Source organism: Oenanthe melanoleuca, chromosome 9, assembly GCF_029582105.1.
Source record: "Oenanthe melanoleuca isolate GR-GAL-2019-014 chromosome 9, OMel1.0, whole genome shotgun sequence".
In the NCBI taxonomy this organism is placed as follows: Eukaryota; Metazoa; Chordata; class Aves; order Passeriformes; family Muscicapidae; genus Oenanthe; species Oenanthe melanoleuca.
This window is the reverse complement of record NC_079343.1, coordinates 13,503,104-13,521,265: the sequence shown is the minus strand read 5'-3', so window position 1 is coordinate 13,521,265 and position 18,162 is coordinate 13,503,104. Positions and strand designations below refer to the sequence as shown.

The 18,162-nt window shown below is 52.2% G+C and overlaps 1 protein-coding gene across 1 annotated transcript; it reads right to left on the bottom strand.

The window, feature by feature from the left end:
• Positions 1-577: 577 nt before the first annotated feature.
• Positions 578-16,469, bottom strand: TIPARP (TCDD inducible poly(ADP-ribose) polymerase). The gene is made up of 6 exons (XM_056498596.1): positions 16,219-16,469; positions 13,565-14,501; positions 6,324-6,492; positions 4,478-4,659; positions 1,970-2,245; positions 578-1,236 (listed from the first exon to the last, which is right to left on the bottom strand). Exons 2-6 carry the CDS (start codon positions 14,455-14,457, stop codon positions 789-791), a joined length of 1,968 nt encoding a protein of 655 aa, XP_056354571.1. The 5' UTR covers positions 14,458-14,501; positions 16,219-16,469; the 3' UTR covers positions 578-788.
• Between the last annotated feature and the right edge of the window lie 1,693 nt (positions 16,470-18,162).

Here is an 18,162-nt window from a genome sequence, read left to right as displayed (position 1 = left end):
CCCAGCCGAGTTTGGGGACAGCCCCAGGACAGAGCCTGAGGGTCCCTGCCCATCCCTCCTGAGCCCCACAGGAGGCTCACAGCCTCCCCAGCCTCTCCTGTGCTGCTGCAGGAGCCTGGGCAGGGACACAATTCCCTGGGAAGGTCCCAGTGAGGACAGGACACCTCAGGGACATCCAACTGAACAGTTACAGTCAGAGGGGAGTGAGAGGGACCTTACAGCCCATCCTGTCCCACCCCCTGCACAGGCAGGGACACCAAGTGACAGGCTGTGTGTCCCAGCCATCCCAGGTTTTAAACCCTCCCCACAGACCATGCTAATCTCTTCCTCATTTTCCTTCATTTTAGAAAATCATCTATTTGTATTGTGCTGTTTAATAATTCAAAGTATGAGCAGGGGGTAGTTTTGTGATCTCTCTCCCAATCCCTCTGAAATGTGATCATAAAAATAAGTGGTTGGGAGAATGTCTTGTTTAATATCCTTGGACTGAAATGTGATTTAGAGTCCCTAGAAATGGCCATGCTGAAATGCTGAGATCAGGGCACAGAACTCCAGGGAAATGAAACCCACAGCCACGTTCTGAAACATGAACATTTACTAACATAAATAAACAGTGTTTTATAACAAAAGGCACAGATTTTCAACTATAAACAATGGAAAAATATATACAATTTCCACATAGGAAATCAACCAGCAAGTGCACAGTTGGTCACTCCAGATTTCCTTCCTTCCAAAGTCATTCCACCAGCGAGGAAGAGCCCAGATTTTATTTTTCCCCCCCCACAAACTCAGATGGAGACGGTGCTGCTGACCTCCTCATACTGGATAATGAAATAGGGGTAGCTCTGGTCATCATTGAAGATGACAAAGATCTGGGGCTCGAAGAAATTGTCCACGCAGGAGTCGTAGAGGTCGCTGGTGACGCTGCCGGGCTCCAGGGGCGGCGGCCTCCTCATGGTGTGGTTGCCCACCGTGTACCTGCCCGTCAGCACCTTGGCCAGGAACATGAAGTGCAGGCCCTTGGGGGAGCGCTTGGAGAAGTTGTGGGAGTAGCTGGCCTTCCTGGCAAAGTAGCTGCCCTGGCCAAACATGGTGGCGTGCTTGCCGCACACGCGCGGGTCGAAGTTGTGCTTGCAGATCCCGTCCACCACGTCCTGCGACGTGCCGTGGAACAGGTGCCGCTCGCTCAGCGCCCTGGCCAGCCCGCACATCTTCCTGGACATGTACTCCTTTTTCCTGCAACACACAGGGGTGACAGTCCACAAAAGGTTCGTGCTAATCAGGGAAGTACTGGGGTTTGTATAAAGCGGAATGCTTAGGTATGAAATGTGCGTGACACTAAAGAAAGGAAAATACGTGATGAAATCATTTTATTTTAAATGTTGTGTTTTCCAAGTAAGTTGTATCTACTGACAGCTTGCAAAACAAGGCTTTCACACAGCCCAGCACATTCTGCAGAATCAGATTTCCTGCCTTTGTGTGATCAATCACAAACCATCTACTAAAGATCACACTTCCCACTTCTTCTGATTTTTATCTACCAAGACCAGATGGTTCCATGACCAATTGTCCCAAGAGCTGTCCCACAGAAGTTTGGAAGTTTCTTTGACCACCACTGCTTACCTGGCAAAATTACTACAACAAAAAAAAACAATTATTGATTACTACAAGGAAAACCATCCTATAAAAAATGAGCTGCAAACCAAGTTGGGTGGAAGTGGGGAGTGGGCTGTGACCCCTCATGTTTTGTCTATATACAATAAACTAATCTAAATTTTGATAAATATTGAGACTTTATTTCTCATTTCTAACAATGGGAACTGAGGGTGGGGATTTGCTGCAGGTCAGCCAGGGAGAAGCTGTTTTCATTATGGAAGAGCTGAGCTGGGAGAGGAGATACGAATCCCTCTCATAAAATTCCTCCTCCAGGAATATCCATTATTAAAGAACTGCAATTGCCTTCTCTTACCTTTTATACTTCTCCCAAAGGAACTGGTTCTGCACTCGCAGGATTTTCAGAATCCTGTATTTGGTCTCTGGCACAGTCTTGTGGAACAGGTTGTAAATGGTTCTGTAGCTTTTGTCTTCCTTCAGAACAGGCACTTGGATGAAGTCCTGAGCTGGATCCATTCCAATCCAGGTCTCAGGGTAGAAGCTGGGACAGGTGACAGCAGCTGGGGACAGGTCCTGAGCAGAGGCAGGGCTGGGGCAGGGCGAGGGCAGCACGGAGCTGCCACCCAGGGTCCTGGAAGGGACAAAGGCTCTGCTCAGACACCTCAGCACCTCCAACCACCCCAGCCTGGCTGAAACCTCTGCTGGCCACGCTGGACAGGGCTTGGAGCATCCTGGGATCCTGGGAAGTGCCTGCCTGGTGGGATTCAAGGCTGGCACTGGGTGGGATTCAAGGGTGGCACTGGGTGGGATCTAAGGGTGGCACTGGGGGGGATTTAAGGCTGGCACTGGGTGGGATCTAAGACTGGCACTGGGGGGGATTTAAGGCTGGCACTGGGTGGGACCTAAGGCTGGCACTGGGGGGGATTTAAGGCTGGCACTGGGTGGGATCTAAGGCTGGCACTGGGTAGGATTTAAGGCTGGCACTGGGTGGGATTTAAGGCTGGCACTGGGTGGGACCTAAGGCTGGCACTGGGGGGGTTTCAAGGCTGGCACTGGGTGGGATTTAAGGCTGGCACTGGGTGGATTTAAGGCTGGCACTGGGCGGGATTAAAGACTGGCATTGGGTGGATTTAAGACTGGCATTGGGTGGATTTAAGACTGGCATTGGGTGGATTTAAGACTGGCATTGGGTGGATTTAAGACTGGCATTGGGTGGATTTAAGACCCCTTCCCAGCCCAGGAAGACTCCCAGTGCCATTTCACAGCCAGATGTGGATTTGCATGTGCAGCTGGTTCTTTTCCTGCCCCTCCTCTGGGAATGCTCCCTGGAGAGCAGGCAGGGCTGGGGAGGGAGCTGTGGCCAAGAAAAGCCCCATGGATTGCCAGGAAAAAGCCCTTGGAAAACCCAGCCAAGGGGAGCAGCTCTGCCCCTCCTGCAGCTCTGTGGAACCTCTCACTCTGCAGCTGAGCTGACACAAGTGACACAAGTGACTCTCCAAACCCCCCAGGTGGCCAGAAATCAAATCAAACCCAAGGAAAAGCACTGGGAGGGGGAAGTTTAGTGGAAAAAGGTCTATTTTTAAATCAACACATGGAAAGCTGTGACAGCCTCCCACTTTCCAGGGCAGAAACTCTCTGAGTGTTCACTGGCTGCTCGAGGCCAAGGCCAGGATTCTCTTCATTTGCATGGATTTGACTCAAATGTTCTTTTCACTGCTTATTAACAGCTGAGGAGAAACCCAGAAATTTGTTCTACAAATTACTATTAAAATAGCAATCAAATATCAAATTTGTTTTTAATTTGGTTTTCCTCCTTGATGAGCAAATGGGTAAAAAAGTATTCCTGTAGGGCCTCATCAATCACACTGGACTGGAATATCAAGTAGAGATTTCCAGTAAATCATGGATTAATGAGGAAAACATCAAATCCAATAGAAATCCTGCAATCCTTTGGTGTGCTTTGTTCAGTTCTTCTGACTGGTGTAAAATATTTATATTATTTATTCTGCAGGGGAAGCCATTAAAAAATCAACATTTTTTCATTACTATTCAAGGATTCTTTCCCAACTTTAGAACAGACTTAAGCAGGTGGGAGATGAGGGAAAGAACAAATCTCAAGTAGCTTCATGTGGGAAGTGGAGGCAGCACTGACTCCTGAAGGATGGATCCCATAAATATTGAAAATACTCTTGTTCTTGCCAAGAATCCACGTTTTTAAGTGAGCTTTACAAGGGGTTTGGATAAATCAAATCAGAATGAAGTCTGGAGCACAACAGAACCAGAGTTTAGTCTGGCACAGACAGTTCTGGTCAATCCCTCACGAGTGGGAATTAATTGGGAATTGCATCATTTCAGTAGATCACTGTGGTGAAACAGTCCCAGGCAGCAAAACACGAGGAGGAGCCCTGAAATTCTCATTTTTCACCAGGATGAGAACCAGGACTGCTCCAACCAGCAAGTCCACTCTTGGTTTTTACTGGCACCCTCCAGTTTCTCTCTAATAACCTGGGGTTTCCTTCCTGTAAAACCCTGTCTGAAAACACCTCCCAGCCCACGTGTGACCAAACCCAGAGGGCTGAGGGCTGTGAGCACACCCAGTGCTCCCAGTAAAAACCAGCAGGGCATGGTTTGGGCTGGCAGGAGCTCAAACCCCACCCAGTGCCTCCTTTCCAAGGCAGGGACAAACCCAAACTTCCACAAACCCAAAACAATCTGGAAATTTGAAATTTGATGTTCCAACACCCACCAGACACATCACAAATGTCACTTTGGGAAGGAGGAGCTGCCAGCACAGCCAGATTTTGGATTTTTGCCGTTCCACCCTAGGGGAACAAGGGGAAATTGGCATTTTTGGGATACCTACTGCAGGAAGGGTGTGAGCAGCAGGCAGGAGCGCAGCAGGGGCCTCCTCTTGATCTCCCTGCGGAAGCAGGAGTTCTGCTGGAAGCCGTCCCTGATGTTGAGGATGTACTGGTTGTGCCAGGTGACAAAGCGAACCTCGCGCAGCCCGCGGCAGCTCGCCTCCTCGATCAGCCTCACCACGGGCTGGGGAGAGGGGAAATGGGGGGGAAACAGGGGAAATATGGGGGGGAAACAGGGGAAATATGGGGGGGGAAACAGGGGAAATATGGGGGGAAAACAGGGGAAATATGGGGGGGGAAACAGGGGAAATATGGGGGGGAAACAGGGGAAATATGGGGGGAAAACAGGGGAAATATGGGGGGGAAACAGGGGAAATATGGGGGGAAAACAGGGGAAATATGGGGGGGAAAACAGGGGAAATATGGGGGGAAAACAGGGGAAATATGGGGGGGAAAACAGGGGAAATATGGGGGGAAAACAGGGGAAATATGGGGGGGAAAACAGGGGAAATATGGGGGGAAAACAGGGGAAATATGGGGGGAAAACAGGGGAAATATGGGGGGGAAAACAGGGGAAATATGGGGGGGAAGACAGGGGAAATATGGGGGGAAAACAGGGGAAATATGGGGGGAAAGCAGGGGAAATATGGGGGGAAATGAGTGGAAAGCAGGGGAGAAATTGGGGGGAAGTGGAGGAGAAATAGGGGGGAAAACAGGGAAAAATAGGGGGGAAAGCAGGGGAAAACGGGGAGGAAAGGAGGGGAGATATGGGGGGAAAAACAGGGGAAATATGGGGGGAAATCAGGGAGAAATGGGGAGAAAGCAGGGGAAAAATGGGGGAGAAAATGGGGGAGAAATGGTGGGGAAATGGGGGAGAAATAGGGGGAAATCAGGGAAAAATGGGGGAAAGCAGGGGAAAATGGGGGGGAAATGGAAAAATTGGGGGGAGAGCAGGGGAAAATGGGGGGGAAATGGGGGAGAAATAGGCGGAAATCAGGGAAAAATTGGGGGGAAAGCAGGGGAAAATGGGGGGTGAAAGCAGGGCAGAAATGGGGGAGAAAGAGGGAAAAACGGTGAGGAAATGGGGGGAAATCAGGGAGAAATGAGGGGGAAATGGGAGAGAACAGGGGGGAAATGGGGGAGAAAATGGGGGGGAAAACAGGGGAGAAATTTGGGATAAATGGGGGAGAAACAGGGAAAAACAGTGGGGAAATGGGGAAGAAATGAGGGATAAATGTGGAGGAAAACAAGGGAGAATGGGGGGGAGAAACAGGGAGGAAAACAGGGGAAAAACGGGGGAAAACAAGGGGAGAAATGGGTGGGGGGGGAATGGGCGAAATAGGAGAGAAAGGGGGGAAAAATGGGGGAAAAACAGGGGGGAAACAGATAAGAAATACACACATGAGAAACCACACACTCCGAAATTCACATTCCTGTTCTACACTGCACAAACCCAGACCCTGCAGCTCAAGCACCCTCAGTGTGTTATTTGTGCTGTTTCTGCTCTCTCCAGTTCTCACACTCATCTCTGGCAGTGCCTGTCCTGCCTCAGCAGAGCTCTGGGACAGGGAAACCAATTAAAAACTGCCCAGGAAAATGGAGGTGCTGCTCTGAAGTGTTTTGCCCCACTGTCACAAAAACAATCCTGCCCCAGAAGGGCTCCCCAGGCTGGTTTGCTCCCCAGTGGGGCAGCCTGGGCAGCTCATGGCTCTGGTGTTTTCAGGGAAATTCAAGTCACAGGAGCACAAGCCAGGCCAGCAGAGCTGTCCCTGTGCTGCTCCCATCCTCACAGGAGCTGTCTGGGGAGCTGCAGGCAGTTTGGGGTGCAGGGCTGGGCAGGGGCCATACCTCAGAGTACTCTCTCCAGCCAAAGTGGTCCCTGCAGAAATATTTCCACACTGTGTAGCAGTTGGAGCTGGAGCTGGGGCACGAGGCCGTGGACAGGCGCCGCATCTGGTCGAACTCTGCGCTCTCATATAACTTCATGTGGTTCAGATCCACCCAGAACTCCTGGCCCCTGGGGAGAATGGCACAGACAGACAATTCTCACCTTTTGTATCTCATTAAACCCGTGGTGTTCAGCACACAGGCACAAAAACTCAAAGCCAGCAGTTGTCTGAGGTGTAGAAACTCAGGCTGGTTTGGGTTGGGAGGGACATTAAAGTCCCATGGCAGGGACACCTCTCACTGCCCCAGGGGCTCCAAACCCCAGTGTCCAGCCTGGCCTGGGACACTGCCAGGGACCCAGGGGCTTCTCTAGAACCTGTGCCAGCACCTCCCCACCCTGCCAGGGAACAATTCCTTCCCAAAATTCCATCCATCCCTGCCCTCTGGTAGCTCAAAGCCATTCCCCCTGTCCTGGCACTAAGTGCCCTTGTTGAAGGTCCCACAGAGACTCTGAGAGGTGAGAACAAAGATTTCTGAAGAATCTCTCCTCACCAACTCACCAATAAAGGTCTATATTTATAAAATAAAGCAGTTCAGTGGAACTATTTGCACAGAGAGAACGAGCACATTGAACTCTCAGAAGAACAGGGCACACAACCCAAATTTGGTGCTGCAGAGCAGCACAATTCAAAATAAAACTCCACGAGTTCTCAACAGCAGGACGTGACCCCACGAACAAGTTTCGTTTTCTCTGTTCCCTGAATGTGCTGAAAGAAAACAACAGAAAGGTAAAACTTTCCAGGACACTGGACTGATCTCGACTGGCAAGTTCTAACACTGATGGATTTTTTCAGGTGAGTGCAGCCAAAATCAGGATATTTACACTCTTCCTTCCATCCTCCTGAAGAACCCTAATCCATGAGCCATTTCCCTTCAGCAAGACAAGCCCCTCCTGGGGTTATGTACACAGAGATGAGTGTGAGATGTGTTTTGAAAGCATGTGTGGTTTGCAGCTCCCTCCGAGCTGGCGGAACCGCAAACAGGTTCAGAAACACCAGAGACGCTGCGAGCAGGAAATGAGAGCAGCTCTGCACAGCAGCTGTGCCAGCCAGCACGGCTCACCCAGCCCTGCCTGCTGCAACTGGGCTGCTCTGCTCTGACTCAAGCAGCTCCTCTCTGCCCCAGGAGCTCAGCAGCTTCACAGAGCCCCAAGGGCACGAGGAGGGTTTGGGCTGGGAGAGCCCCCCTGAGCTCAGGGGTGACTGCAGCACAGGCAGCCACTGACACTTCCTGCACACACCAGAGCAGAGAGATTTCATCTTGTTTGTGCAGGGGAAGGACTCTCCCAGAGATGAGCCCAGCTTTGGGTGTTTGAACTTCTGGGTGAAATACAATGGCACTTCGAGGATGTTGGCTTCAAAAGATCAGAGAAATCACAGATTTGGGTAAATTGGAGTAGCCCTCTCAGACCATGGAGTCCAAGCATTCCCCCAGCACTGCCAAGGCCACACTGACCCATGTCCCCAGTGCCACATGCCCAGGGCTGTGAAACCCCCAGGGATGGGGGCTCAGCCTGTGCCAGAGCTGGGCACCCAACCAAGAGTTTAATTTTGAAGCACAGGCACTGAAATAGCAACAGCAGAGCTCAGACTACAGGGGCAGAGGTGCTCCCACGGCAAGGCAAAGGGAGGAAGCAGGGAGCACTGCAAGGGATGCTCATCACTGTGTGACAGCACTCAGGAACCTCTGCAGCAGGGCAAGAGCACAAAGAACCCACCTGAGCCCCCAGCTCAGCACTGTTCCCTCAGTTCGAACCAAGAGAGGGGATCAGGCCAGGGCAGCACGTGAGTTTCAGATTTCATGAGTTTGCCCCCTCAAGTCACGCTGCTTCTCTCTGTGGAGACGTGGGAGGTGACACCTCACCCTGGGGAAAGGTGCCACAGACACATTTCCCTCTCAGCTTCAAGGCTCCATCCTCAGGGGACAAAAGAATCCAGAAGTAGTGACTTTGCTGCTTTTCCTGTGTTTATTTTATAAAGATTGGAAAGACTGTTTTTTCCTGCTTTTGCAACTGGTGACTGGGGTGATTGCAAAAGCAACCTTCTGGAATTTTCACAGCTTGTAAACCTGAAACAACTGCAGACACACTGTTCCATACATGTATGTGTGTGTGTGTATACATAGAGCTTAGATGAGTGCCTGGCAGGGATAATAATAACAACAACAACAACAACAATAATAATAATAATAAAATAAGCAACCTCCCAGCTCTGGATCAGGAAGTCCTGGAGGCAGGCAGGGCTGCTGGAGGAGAAGAGACTGTACCAGGAGTTGTTTGTTCTTCCCACGAACCCACTCCTGGCCACTCCTGGACACGAGGTCCTGGGCTGTGAGGCTCAGGGAAGTTCTAGAACTCCACAGCAATGAGGATGTTGAACAATCCCCTCTCCCAAGGATTCCCTGTTTCCCTATTCCCCATTTCCTGGGGTGTCCCAGCCCAGGCTCCCTGTGCTCTGGATGTGGATGTGTTTAGGAGATGTTTGTTTAATTAAATTGATAGAAGATGCTCCAGGCAGGGTGTGGGACTCAATGACCTTTAAGGGTCCTTTTCAACCTGAATTATTTCTGTTTTAGGGCAGCACAAGCACAGCTCTGAGTGGCTGCAGAGCTGGGACAGACAGGGACCCTAAAGTCACTTTCCAATATCCCATCTATCTCTGCCTTTTGAATTCACTCCTCCTTGTCCTGTCATTTTCCTAAAAATGAATGCTCCACATCACACCTTCCAAAACCAACTTCCCAAAAAGAAACCCCAAACCACTCCTTTGTACACATGACTACAAGAAACAGATTCTCAATCATTACTCAGCTCAAATCCCTCCTGATTTCAACAAATCCAAGTACCCCAGTGGGAAGGATTTGCAATCACTGCTCCTGCTGAGCAAATCATGGTCACAGCCCCTCTGTGTCCCCCTGTGCCTGCTGCCTCACCTGGGAGCACTCCTGAGAGCAAGCCCTGATCTTTGTTTCAGGAAGAGCTGCTTTATTTTATTGCCAGGAACAGCCTGACCTCAACCTGCAGCCAGGTGACAGCTGTTCCCCCAAGTGCAATCTGTTTATTGACAGGAAACCAGAGCAGGGGTGGCAGTGATTGCTGCCTCCTCACAGCACCCAGGGCTCCCTGGGTCTGTACAGCTCCAACCCAATTCAGTGCATTTTGTATGGAAATGCTGCTGCAGAAAAAGGAACCCCCACAGCACAAGGCAAACACTTCCAAAATCACTTCAGGAGTTTTATTCTTGCATTCCTCCTGGAAAGGAATGAAAAGCAGCTCCCAAGCACTCAGAGGGTACAGCCAAGAACCTCCCCCCACCCAGGCAGAGGGACTCTCAGCTGGTTTCCCATCTCCCTGTTATCACTAACACATGCCTTATCTCACACACTGTGCATCACACAGAAACTGAAATTTAACTATTTGATGGGCCAGGGACCTGCAGAACTCCCCCAAAAACTGCTGCCCAAGAGGCTGTGGCTGCCCCTGAACCATCCCAGGCCAGGCTGGACAGGGCTTGGAGCCCCTGGGGCAGTGGGAGGTGTCCCTGCCATGGCAGGGTGGCACTGGCTGGGCTCTCAGGTCCTTTCCCAAGCCAAGGCACTCTGTGATTCCATGGCTCCATGCCTGAAATGCTCTGTATGGTTTTCAACACGCCAGGCACACTGTCAGCAGCAGCCATCCCACACTCAGAGGAATGAAGGAAAACCAGTTTCCTGTGCATTTTGCTGTGTCTGTGCCTCTCCTTCCCCATCCCTTCACATGCCCCCTGACTGCTGCAGTGGAACACTCTGTGTTGATGTGTAATGGAATCACTCAGGTTGGAAAAGTCCTCCAGGAACACAGAGTCCAACCCTGTCACCCAGCCCAGAGCACTGAGTGCCACCTCCAGGGATGGGCACTCCAAACCTCCCTGGGCAGGCCCTGACCACCCTTTCCATGGGGAAATTCCTGCTGATATCCGAGCTGAGCCTCCCAGGACAGCTTGAGTTTCCTCTTGTCATTCAGTGGCTTCACCCCAGGAGCAGGAGTGTGCACAGAGAGCAGCTCCCACTGCAGAGCCACCTGCCTGTCCCTCTTCCAGCTAGGAGCCACTGCACAAAACTCACAGAAATTACAGAAAAATGAAAGAAATCAAAGCAACAGCAAGAAGCTGCTGTGTCAGGTGAGCTGGGAGCCCTTTTTTCCAAGAGAAAGTGGAATTTTCAGCCAAAGCAGGGAGAACTGATGGGTCAGGAACTGCAGAGTTGTTTTAAACAAATCCTCCTGTAATCTCCAGTGCTGTTGCTTGTTTTGAAAAGCAGAGTGTGCATGATAGGACAGGTATGGGGAAACCTGCTCAGCTCCTCAGCCAAATATTTCCCCCTAGCAAAGAGCATCTTAAAAATATCCCAACGTGGGCATCTCCTGCTGGAAAGCAGCACTTGGCACTGCTCCCTCTCTGCTGCAAGCTGGAACTTCTCCAGGGCCTCTCCTCACATCTATGAGGAAAACTGAGTGTTTCTTAGTACTGTAACCTGTTTAAGTTGATGTTCCCCAGTTTGTTTAGATAGCTTGGTATGTGCCTTCAAGTACTTGGCAGACTCAAGAACACAAAAAACCCGAGTAATTTATGATAAACACTCAGTTTGAGGCCAAACTGCAAGAAGCAGCTGGAGGAGCTGCATTACAAACCAACTAAACAAGGTTTACCACTCCTCTGAGATCACCCTCCCTTAGGTGAGAGGCAACAACTCTCACATGACTCACCTCCATAACTTATCACCAGCATTACTCATCCCAATAATGAAGAGGAAGGAAGGTTTATATAAATAGCTCCTTGAAGAACCCTAATTTAGAGCTCACTCCCTGATTGAGCTGGTGGCCAGCGCTTGTGGCAGGGCCCAGATGAGCAGAGTGGGGCTCAGGGCAGCAGGCAGAGCCTTGCTGGCCCTGCAGAGTGCTGAGCAGGCGTTTCCCTGCCAGGGGCAGCCGGGCTGCACAGCTCTGACCACGGACATTGATGGCTTTAGCAGAAATGCTGCAGCCAGGGGCTGCAGGGCTGGCACAGGGACCCTGGGAGGGACCCCCACAGCTTGGCAGGCTCCTCACACAAGGTGATGCTGCTTTAAGAGGTTGGTGATGATGCACAGCAGAACTTTGACCTCCCACCTCAAAACCCAGCTTAAAACCTTGGCATGTCAAAGTTCTAAGGAGGATCAGACTCAAAGTTTGAAATCAGAAGCTCTGGCCTTAGAGCTTCACTCCAAAGGTCTCAGTGACACTTATCCAGACATGAGGCTCTTCCAAGGTTGGAAGGGATCTTAAATATCTTAAATATCACCTTCCACTGTCCCAGGCTGCTCCAGCCCCAATGTCCAGCCTGGTGCTGGACACTGCCAGGGATCCAGGGGCAGCCACAGCTGCTCTCCTCACCCTCCCTGGGAATTTGGCTCTGCACAGCCTGGGGTGACTCAGCCATGACCAAGCTCTGTGTCCTTTACCATTAATCACTCCCAAGTCCATCCTTCAGGACACAGAGCTCGTGTGCAGTGATGGATTCAGTGACACAAGTTCTAAAAGGAAACCATTTGCTCATTTGCACTGAGCTCAAGGTTAAATCGTTGAATGGTTTGTCTCTGGCTGGGCTGGTTTGTTTTCAGAAATTATTTCTAACACTTGGGAAACAGAAGTTCCTCTGTTGTAAAATACAGCATATTTTATCTGCTATGCACATAGAAGACTTTTTGATTTTTTTTTTTAAGGACTTGAATATTTCTTCAAGACAATTCTATAAAATATAGTTGCTCCCTACTACATATTTCTTGTTCCCTACTACTTATTTTCATTTTCAGTGTGGGGCATCCATATTCTGATATTGCCATCACTAAAAAGGCCCTGACACAGGGTGCCCAGAGCAGCTGTGGCTGCCCCTGGATCCCTGGCAATGCACAAGGCCAGGCTGGGCACTGGAGCTGGAGCCCCTGGGACAGTGGGAGGTGTCCCTGCCATGGCAGGGGTGGCACTGGGTGATCTTTAAGATCCCTTCCAGCCCAAACCAGTTTGAGTCTATGAAAAAGGCTGAATTTAGTGTCTAAGCCAACATCAAATCAAGTGAAAATGAAGACAAACACTGACTTTATGCACTAGATTTGGTCTCTGGTGCTAAATGAGAAATCTCAGCTTAATAAATGAAAATAAAATATTGAGAAATCAGGGATGTAACTTGCTTTTAACAGGAACTGAAAGGAAGGAGAGGCAGGGAGCAGAACCTCGAAGGATTCAGGTGGCAAAGGCAGTGTGAAGTTTTCACTCCAGAAATGTCCCTTGGAACTGGAGTTGTGCCAGCCTGGCAAACTCCTCTCTTATCTGCCCTGCCACAATGTGCACCACACATTTCCTCCAGGAGAAAACCAAACCAGGCTGCACCCTGCACCAACATCACTGTTCCCTCTGCTCCAAACTGGAACCTGCAGGGAGGAGCTGAAGGAGTTTTGGGGGTGCAGGAGCCCACAGGGGTCACACAACCACATCAACCCAACAGCTGCTGGCTAATTTTAGAAAATGAGTCAATAAAAACAGCTCTGTGCAGAGAGAACAATAACTTCCAATAACTGCTTTAACGGTGGAGATGATCATTTCTGCCGGGGTGGCTCAGGCTGGTGACAGGGAATCAGCTGAAACACCCCCATTTACTGCCAGGGCCATTTCCCCAGCTCTGGTTGAGCTGTTTGGGATGGAATGATGCAGACTGAGCTGGGAGTGCTCAGCCAGGCTGTGCTCACAGTGACACAGAGCAAGTGCTCTGTCATTGCTGTCCCCAGTGCTGCCAAGGCTCTTTCATGCTGCCACTTTGTCCAACACAGAGAAAAGACTTAATTAGGAACGCCAGGAACAAGCACAGCATTCCACAACAGCCTCTGAATTCCTACAGAGCTGAAGTTTTCTTATTTCACACACTCCAGCTTCAAAGAGCACATTCAGTGCTGTCTCAGTTTTACACGTGTACAAGAATTTTTTGTTGAGTTAAACCTGTTGGATATAAATGGGGAAACATCATCATAGGGTTTATAACACGTGGATACAAGTATCAGGAAAAAAAAAATAAATAAAGCACATCCTGTTATTTCTCTGCACCCTTCCCAGCAAAGGAGTAAATTCAGTTACCTACCGGTACTTGGCTTTGATCTTGTCATTGTCAGGGTTGCAGTAAAGCCTCTCCAGGTGCTCCTGGGAATCGTTGGTCACACTTTGCCACTTCTGGGTTGCTGTCCTCCTCACCTGCCAGTGGTAGGGCAACACTGTGTGGTGCTTGGGACAGTCACTGCCGTAAATACAAGTGCCCTGGAGAAAATCCACACAGATTTCAACCCCGTCCTCCTGGTGGGTGTGATACTGCAGCTGGTTCAGGAGCTCGAACACCAGGTCCAGGGAAGCTTCTTCACTTTTATCCTGGAATATCCCAGCGCTGAATTTATTGCTTGGGGTCAAGTTGTATTGCATTGGACAATTCTCCTGCAGCAAGCCAGATGTGTCAGGGAACAAAGGACAGGCTGCACCATCACTGGCACTTGGGTGCAAAGGATGATCCTGGAATGATTCATTCCCATTATCAGCAGCAGCTCCAGGAGTTTCTGGGGAGAAACCCTGCTCCCCTGCCTGGACATCCTGCTCAGGATGCCCGGGGGAAGGACGGGCTCCTGCCAGCTGCCCCTGCACATCTGGAGCTGCTGGCATCAGCACAGTCACGTTATTTTCTGTCTGGGGACAGGAGGTACCGAGGTCCAGAGTCTTTTTCACAGCAGGCTCGCATAAATCACCGTGGCCACCACGCTGGCCTCGGGGCACAAAGACCCTGTCCAGGGCGCCAGCTCCCAGCAGGCTGGTGAAGATGGGCCTCAAAGCCCGCAGGGTTTGCGGGTCCAGCCTCTTCTGCACCTGCTGCTTCTTCTTGAAGCAAGGCTTCACCGCTGGGATCTTCTCGGGCGGCCTCAGCTGGGGAGGGAAGCGCTCGGGAGGAGAGCACTCCATGGCCGGGCAGGGAGCCGGGGGCTCGCCGTCCATCGCACACCCTGCTCCCCCAGTCCCACAGCCTCCCAGCAATCGACCTAGGGCAGGAAGGAAAACAAGACACTTAATCTCTCTAATTGCTCATGGTTGACACGAACAGGATCACCCCTGGAGAGGATTTGGAGCCAGCAGCACAGAACTCCTCCCCTGGCTGTGACTGCGGGCAGCCCTTAGGCACGTAAAGCATGAAAACAGCTAAACTGGGGCTAATTAATCCCAAACCCAGTCCCATCTCCCCGCACATGCGGCTCTGAGACACGCAGGCACGCACACGGTCCCGAGGGTGGCCAGGAAAGGGGACGGTCCCACGCCTCCTCCCTGCCAGGATGCTCCACAGACAAGAAAGGGTTCATCCTATCCCACAAAACCAACCTGACAGAGCCGATTCCTGCGCCTCCCTCACACTCGGCATGAGACACATCCCCCCACATCACATTTCAGACGCTGCTGCACCATTTCCTCTCCCAGCAAACCTACACATTCCCATTCCCGTTCCCATTCCACGCGCGTCCTCCTCCCTCGTGTCACCTCCCACATCCCCCGGCAAAGCTTCCCACGGTGGCATCCCGGGATTCGGAGCGATTCCAGAGCTCACAGCCCGTCCCTGTGTCCCTGTCCCCGCCCTCGCTGTGACACACACCGCGCCGGGCAACAGGAATTAAAACTGGCCAGGGAACAAACACAGGGTGATGGTTACTCAGGAACCGAGACAGACATCGCTGGCGAGCTGCAGAATTGTATTGTTTTCAAGCACAAATAAGCAGTGTGTCTCCTACGTCACCAAAAGCTATGCCTTTTAATCAGGAACCTGTACTGTTTGATTACGTTTAATTAAACCTTCTTCAATCTCACATGCAGGCTTCAAGGCTCAGAGTGGAGCACATTAAGGATTACTTCCTGGATAAATGCATTCCGACCAAAGTTACTCCTCGCTTCAGAACAAAATCCAAAAAAACTGAAAAAATTTGGCAATAATTTCTTACTGCCGATGATTTGCTCTGGAAAATTTCTCACTGAGCTTTCCGTATTTTGGAACACGCATTTGTAAGGCTTTTCCACTTCCCTGGGAAACAGCACGTCAGAATTGCCAGGAAAAAAAAAAAAAAAAAAAAAAAAAAAAAAGTTGCGCCTCTCCAGTTTTCCCATTTTTAGATTAAATTTAAAGCAACTGGTGCATCTCTTTTAACCCCAAAGTCCTCGGTGTATCTGTTATTCCTCCACAGACACCAGGCAATTCCTCCAAACCACCAAAGGCACCTTCAGGTAACTCCAAAGGTTTAAAAAATCCTCGGCTCCGAAGAGAATGAGATGTTCCCGTTCGTGCAGCCAGGTCTCAGTGCCCTGGCGAGGAGCGAGGGATCTGCCAGGACCCTGCAGCGCCAAGGTGCTGAGCAAGTGACTTCTGATCTCTTCAGCCGTACCTTCGCTGCTACTTCAACATTTCTATTCCTCGCTCCGCCACCTTTTAAGTTTTGCTGCTATTTTTACAGAACCGCCTTAGTGAGCGGAGCAGAGCCGGATCCCCCAAAGACTCTAAAAATAAAGCAGCGTTCTGTTGGAGCGTCAGGCTTTGTTGGCGGTGCAGCAGCGATCCCGCAGCGATGCTCCCGCATCCTGCATCCCGCACGGGCTCGCTCGCCATCGCAGGCGAGCCGCACCTCCTCTGCTCCACCTTTAAAACACCTTCCGCCAGCGAACAACAAAACCAACAGCGCAGAAACACGAGCTGAGCACGGCGGAGCTGCGGGGACCTACCGGAGCGGGTTCCCTCGGCGCTGCTCTCGGCACAAAAAAACTCCAGAGCGGAACCGCTTTTCTCTCTGCTGCGGGGGGATGGAATAAGCACAGCGCTGGGGCGTGCGGGGTCAGCAGCGCCGTGTCCGAGCCCGACCCGGCAGCGAGGGGCGCTGGCAGCCGCGCACCCCGCACATCCCGCCGGCCGCACCGCGCTCCGCCTCGCCCGCTCCGCTTAAATAGCGCAGGGAGGGAGCGGCGAGAGCGGCGGCGGCCGGGGCGGAGCGGGGCGGGCCGGGCCGCTTCTCTCCGCCCCAAAGGCCGGTTCCCCCCGCCCCAAGGGCCGGTCCGGTTCGGTGCCCCCGCCCCAGGGCCGGTCCCCCCGCGGCGCCGGCCCGGCTGCAGCCCGCCCGGTCCCGCCCCGGTCCCGCCCCGGTGTCAGCGCCGAGCAAGCAGAACCGAAAGCGCCGCCCGGGGCCGCTCCCGAGAGCGATAGCACGAGGGGCCCCTTCGCGTTTCATTTATCACGCAGCGAGCGTTTCGTTTCAGGGAGGGAAGGAGGAGGGAGGGATGTCCCCGAGCACCGCGCTGCGTGCGTGGGGCTCGCACGCGAGCCGGGAACACGCCGGGAATGAGCCGTGTCACTGCAGTCACGCAGCACCAGGAACACACCGTCCTCACGGCACTGCCAGCCCTCCCCAGAGCCGCAGAGCTCTCGCTAATTAATGAGTAAGAGACAAACACGGAGCCCGTCCCGGAACGAAGTCACCCTGACTCACGCTGCTGCACCCACGCTCAGCCCCTGGCACGGCGCTGCCCGGGCCGGGCTGTGCTGCTGCCCAAAAACCAGCCTGCACTCCTGCCCAAAAACCAGCCTGCACTCCTACAGACTGCCCGGACAGGCTGTGCTCCTGCCCAAAAACCAGCCTGCACTCCTACAGGCTGTGCTGCTGCCCAAAAACCAGCCTGCACTCCTACAGACTGCCCGGACAGACTGTGCTGCTGCCCAAAAACCAGCGTGCACTCCTGCCCAAAAACCAGCGTGCACTCCTACAGACTGTGCTACTGCCCAAAAACCAGCCTGCAATCCTACAGACTGCCCGGACAGACTGTGCTACTGCCCAAAAACCAGCCTGCACTTCTACAGACTGTGCTCCTGGCCAAAAACCAGCCTGCACTCTTACAGACTGTTCTCCTGCCCAAAAACCAGCGTGCACTCCTACAGACTGTTCTCCTGCCCAAAAACCAGCGTGCACTCCTACAGACTGCCCGGACAGGCTGTGCTGCTGCCCAAAAAACAGCCTGCAGTCCTGCCCAAAAACCAGCCTGCACTCTTACAGACTGTTCTCCTGCCCAAAAACAAGCCTGCTCTTCTACAGGCTGTGCTCCTGCCCAAATACCAGCCTGCAGTCCTACAGACTGCCCGGACAGGCTGTGCCTGCCCCAGCCCAGGCTGGATGGGTTTGCAGCAGCCTGGTGTATGGAACGTGTCCCTGCCCACGGCAGGGTGGAGGGCTGAGAGGTTTTTTCCCCAGCCCAGCCGCTGCGGTAGCTCCAGCAGCTATTGTTTATTGACAGTGTTTTACGGCTCGCCCCGTCGTGGCCGCGCTGTCCCCGTCCCGCTGTACGTGTGCGGCAGCACGGGCGGTGCTCCGGCCGTGTCTGCCCGGCGTGTTTCCCGGCTGAATCACCGCAGAAAGCCCAGCGGGACACAGCCAGCGCTCACACGGACACCCACCGCCACCACAGAGCTCATAATGGCCGGATAAATAACTGATAGAGGAGGCGGTAACTCCAGGATGTGACATTCATCGTGTTATCTGCCCAGAGAACCTGGGGTTCCCCATCCCTGGAAATGTCCAAGGCCAGGCTGGACAGAGCGTGGAGCACTCTGACCTTTGGAAGGGTCCCCACCCGTGGCAGGGGCTGGATCAGGATGAGCTTTAAGGTCCTTCCATCCCAAAG

Excerpts from the sequence above, each read along its gene's own strand:
- TIPARP (XM_056498596.1), bottom strand. The coding sequence starts at position 14,457 with ATGGACGGCGAGCCCCCGGCTCCCTGCCCGGCCATGGAGTGCTCTCCT. Across the intron at positions 6,493-13,564 it reads AAGATCAAAGCCAAGTACCG|GGGCCAGGAGTTCTGGGTGG; the intron begins GTAGGTAACTGA and ends CATTCTCCCCAG. Across the intron at positions 1,237-1,969 it reads CTTTGGGAGAAGTATAAAAG|GAAAAAGGAGTACATGTCCA; the intron begins GTAAGAGAAGGC and ends TGTGTGTTGCAG.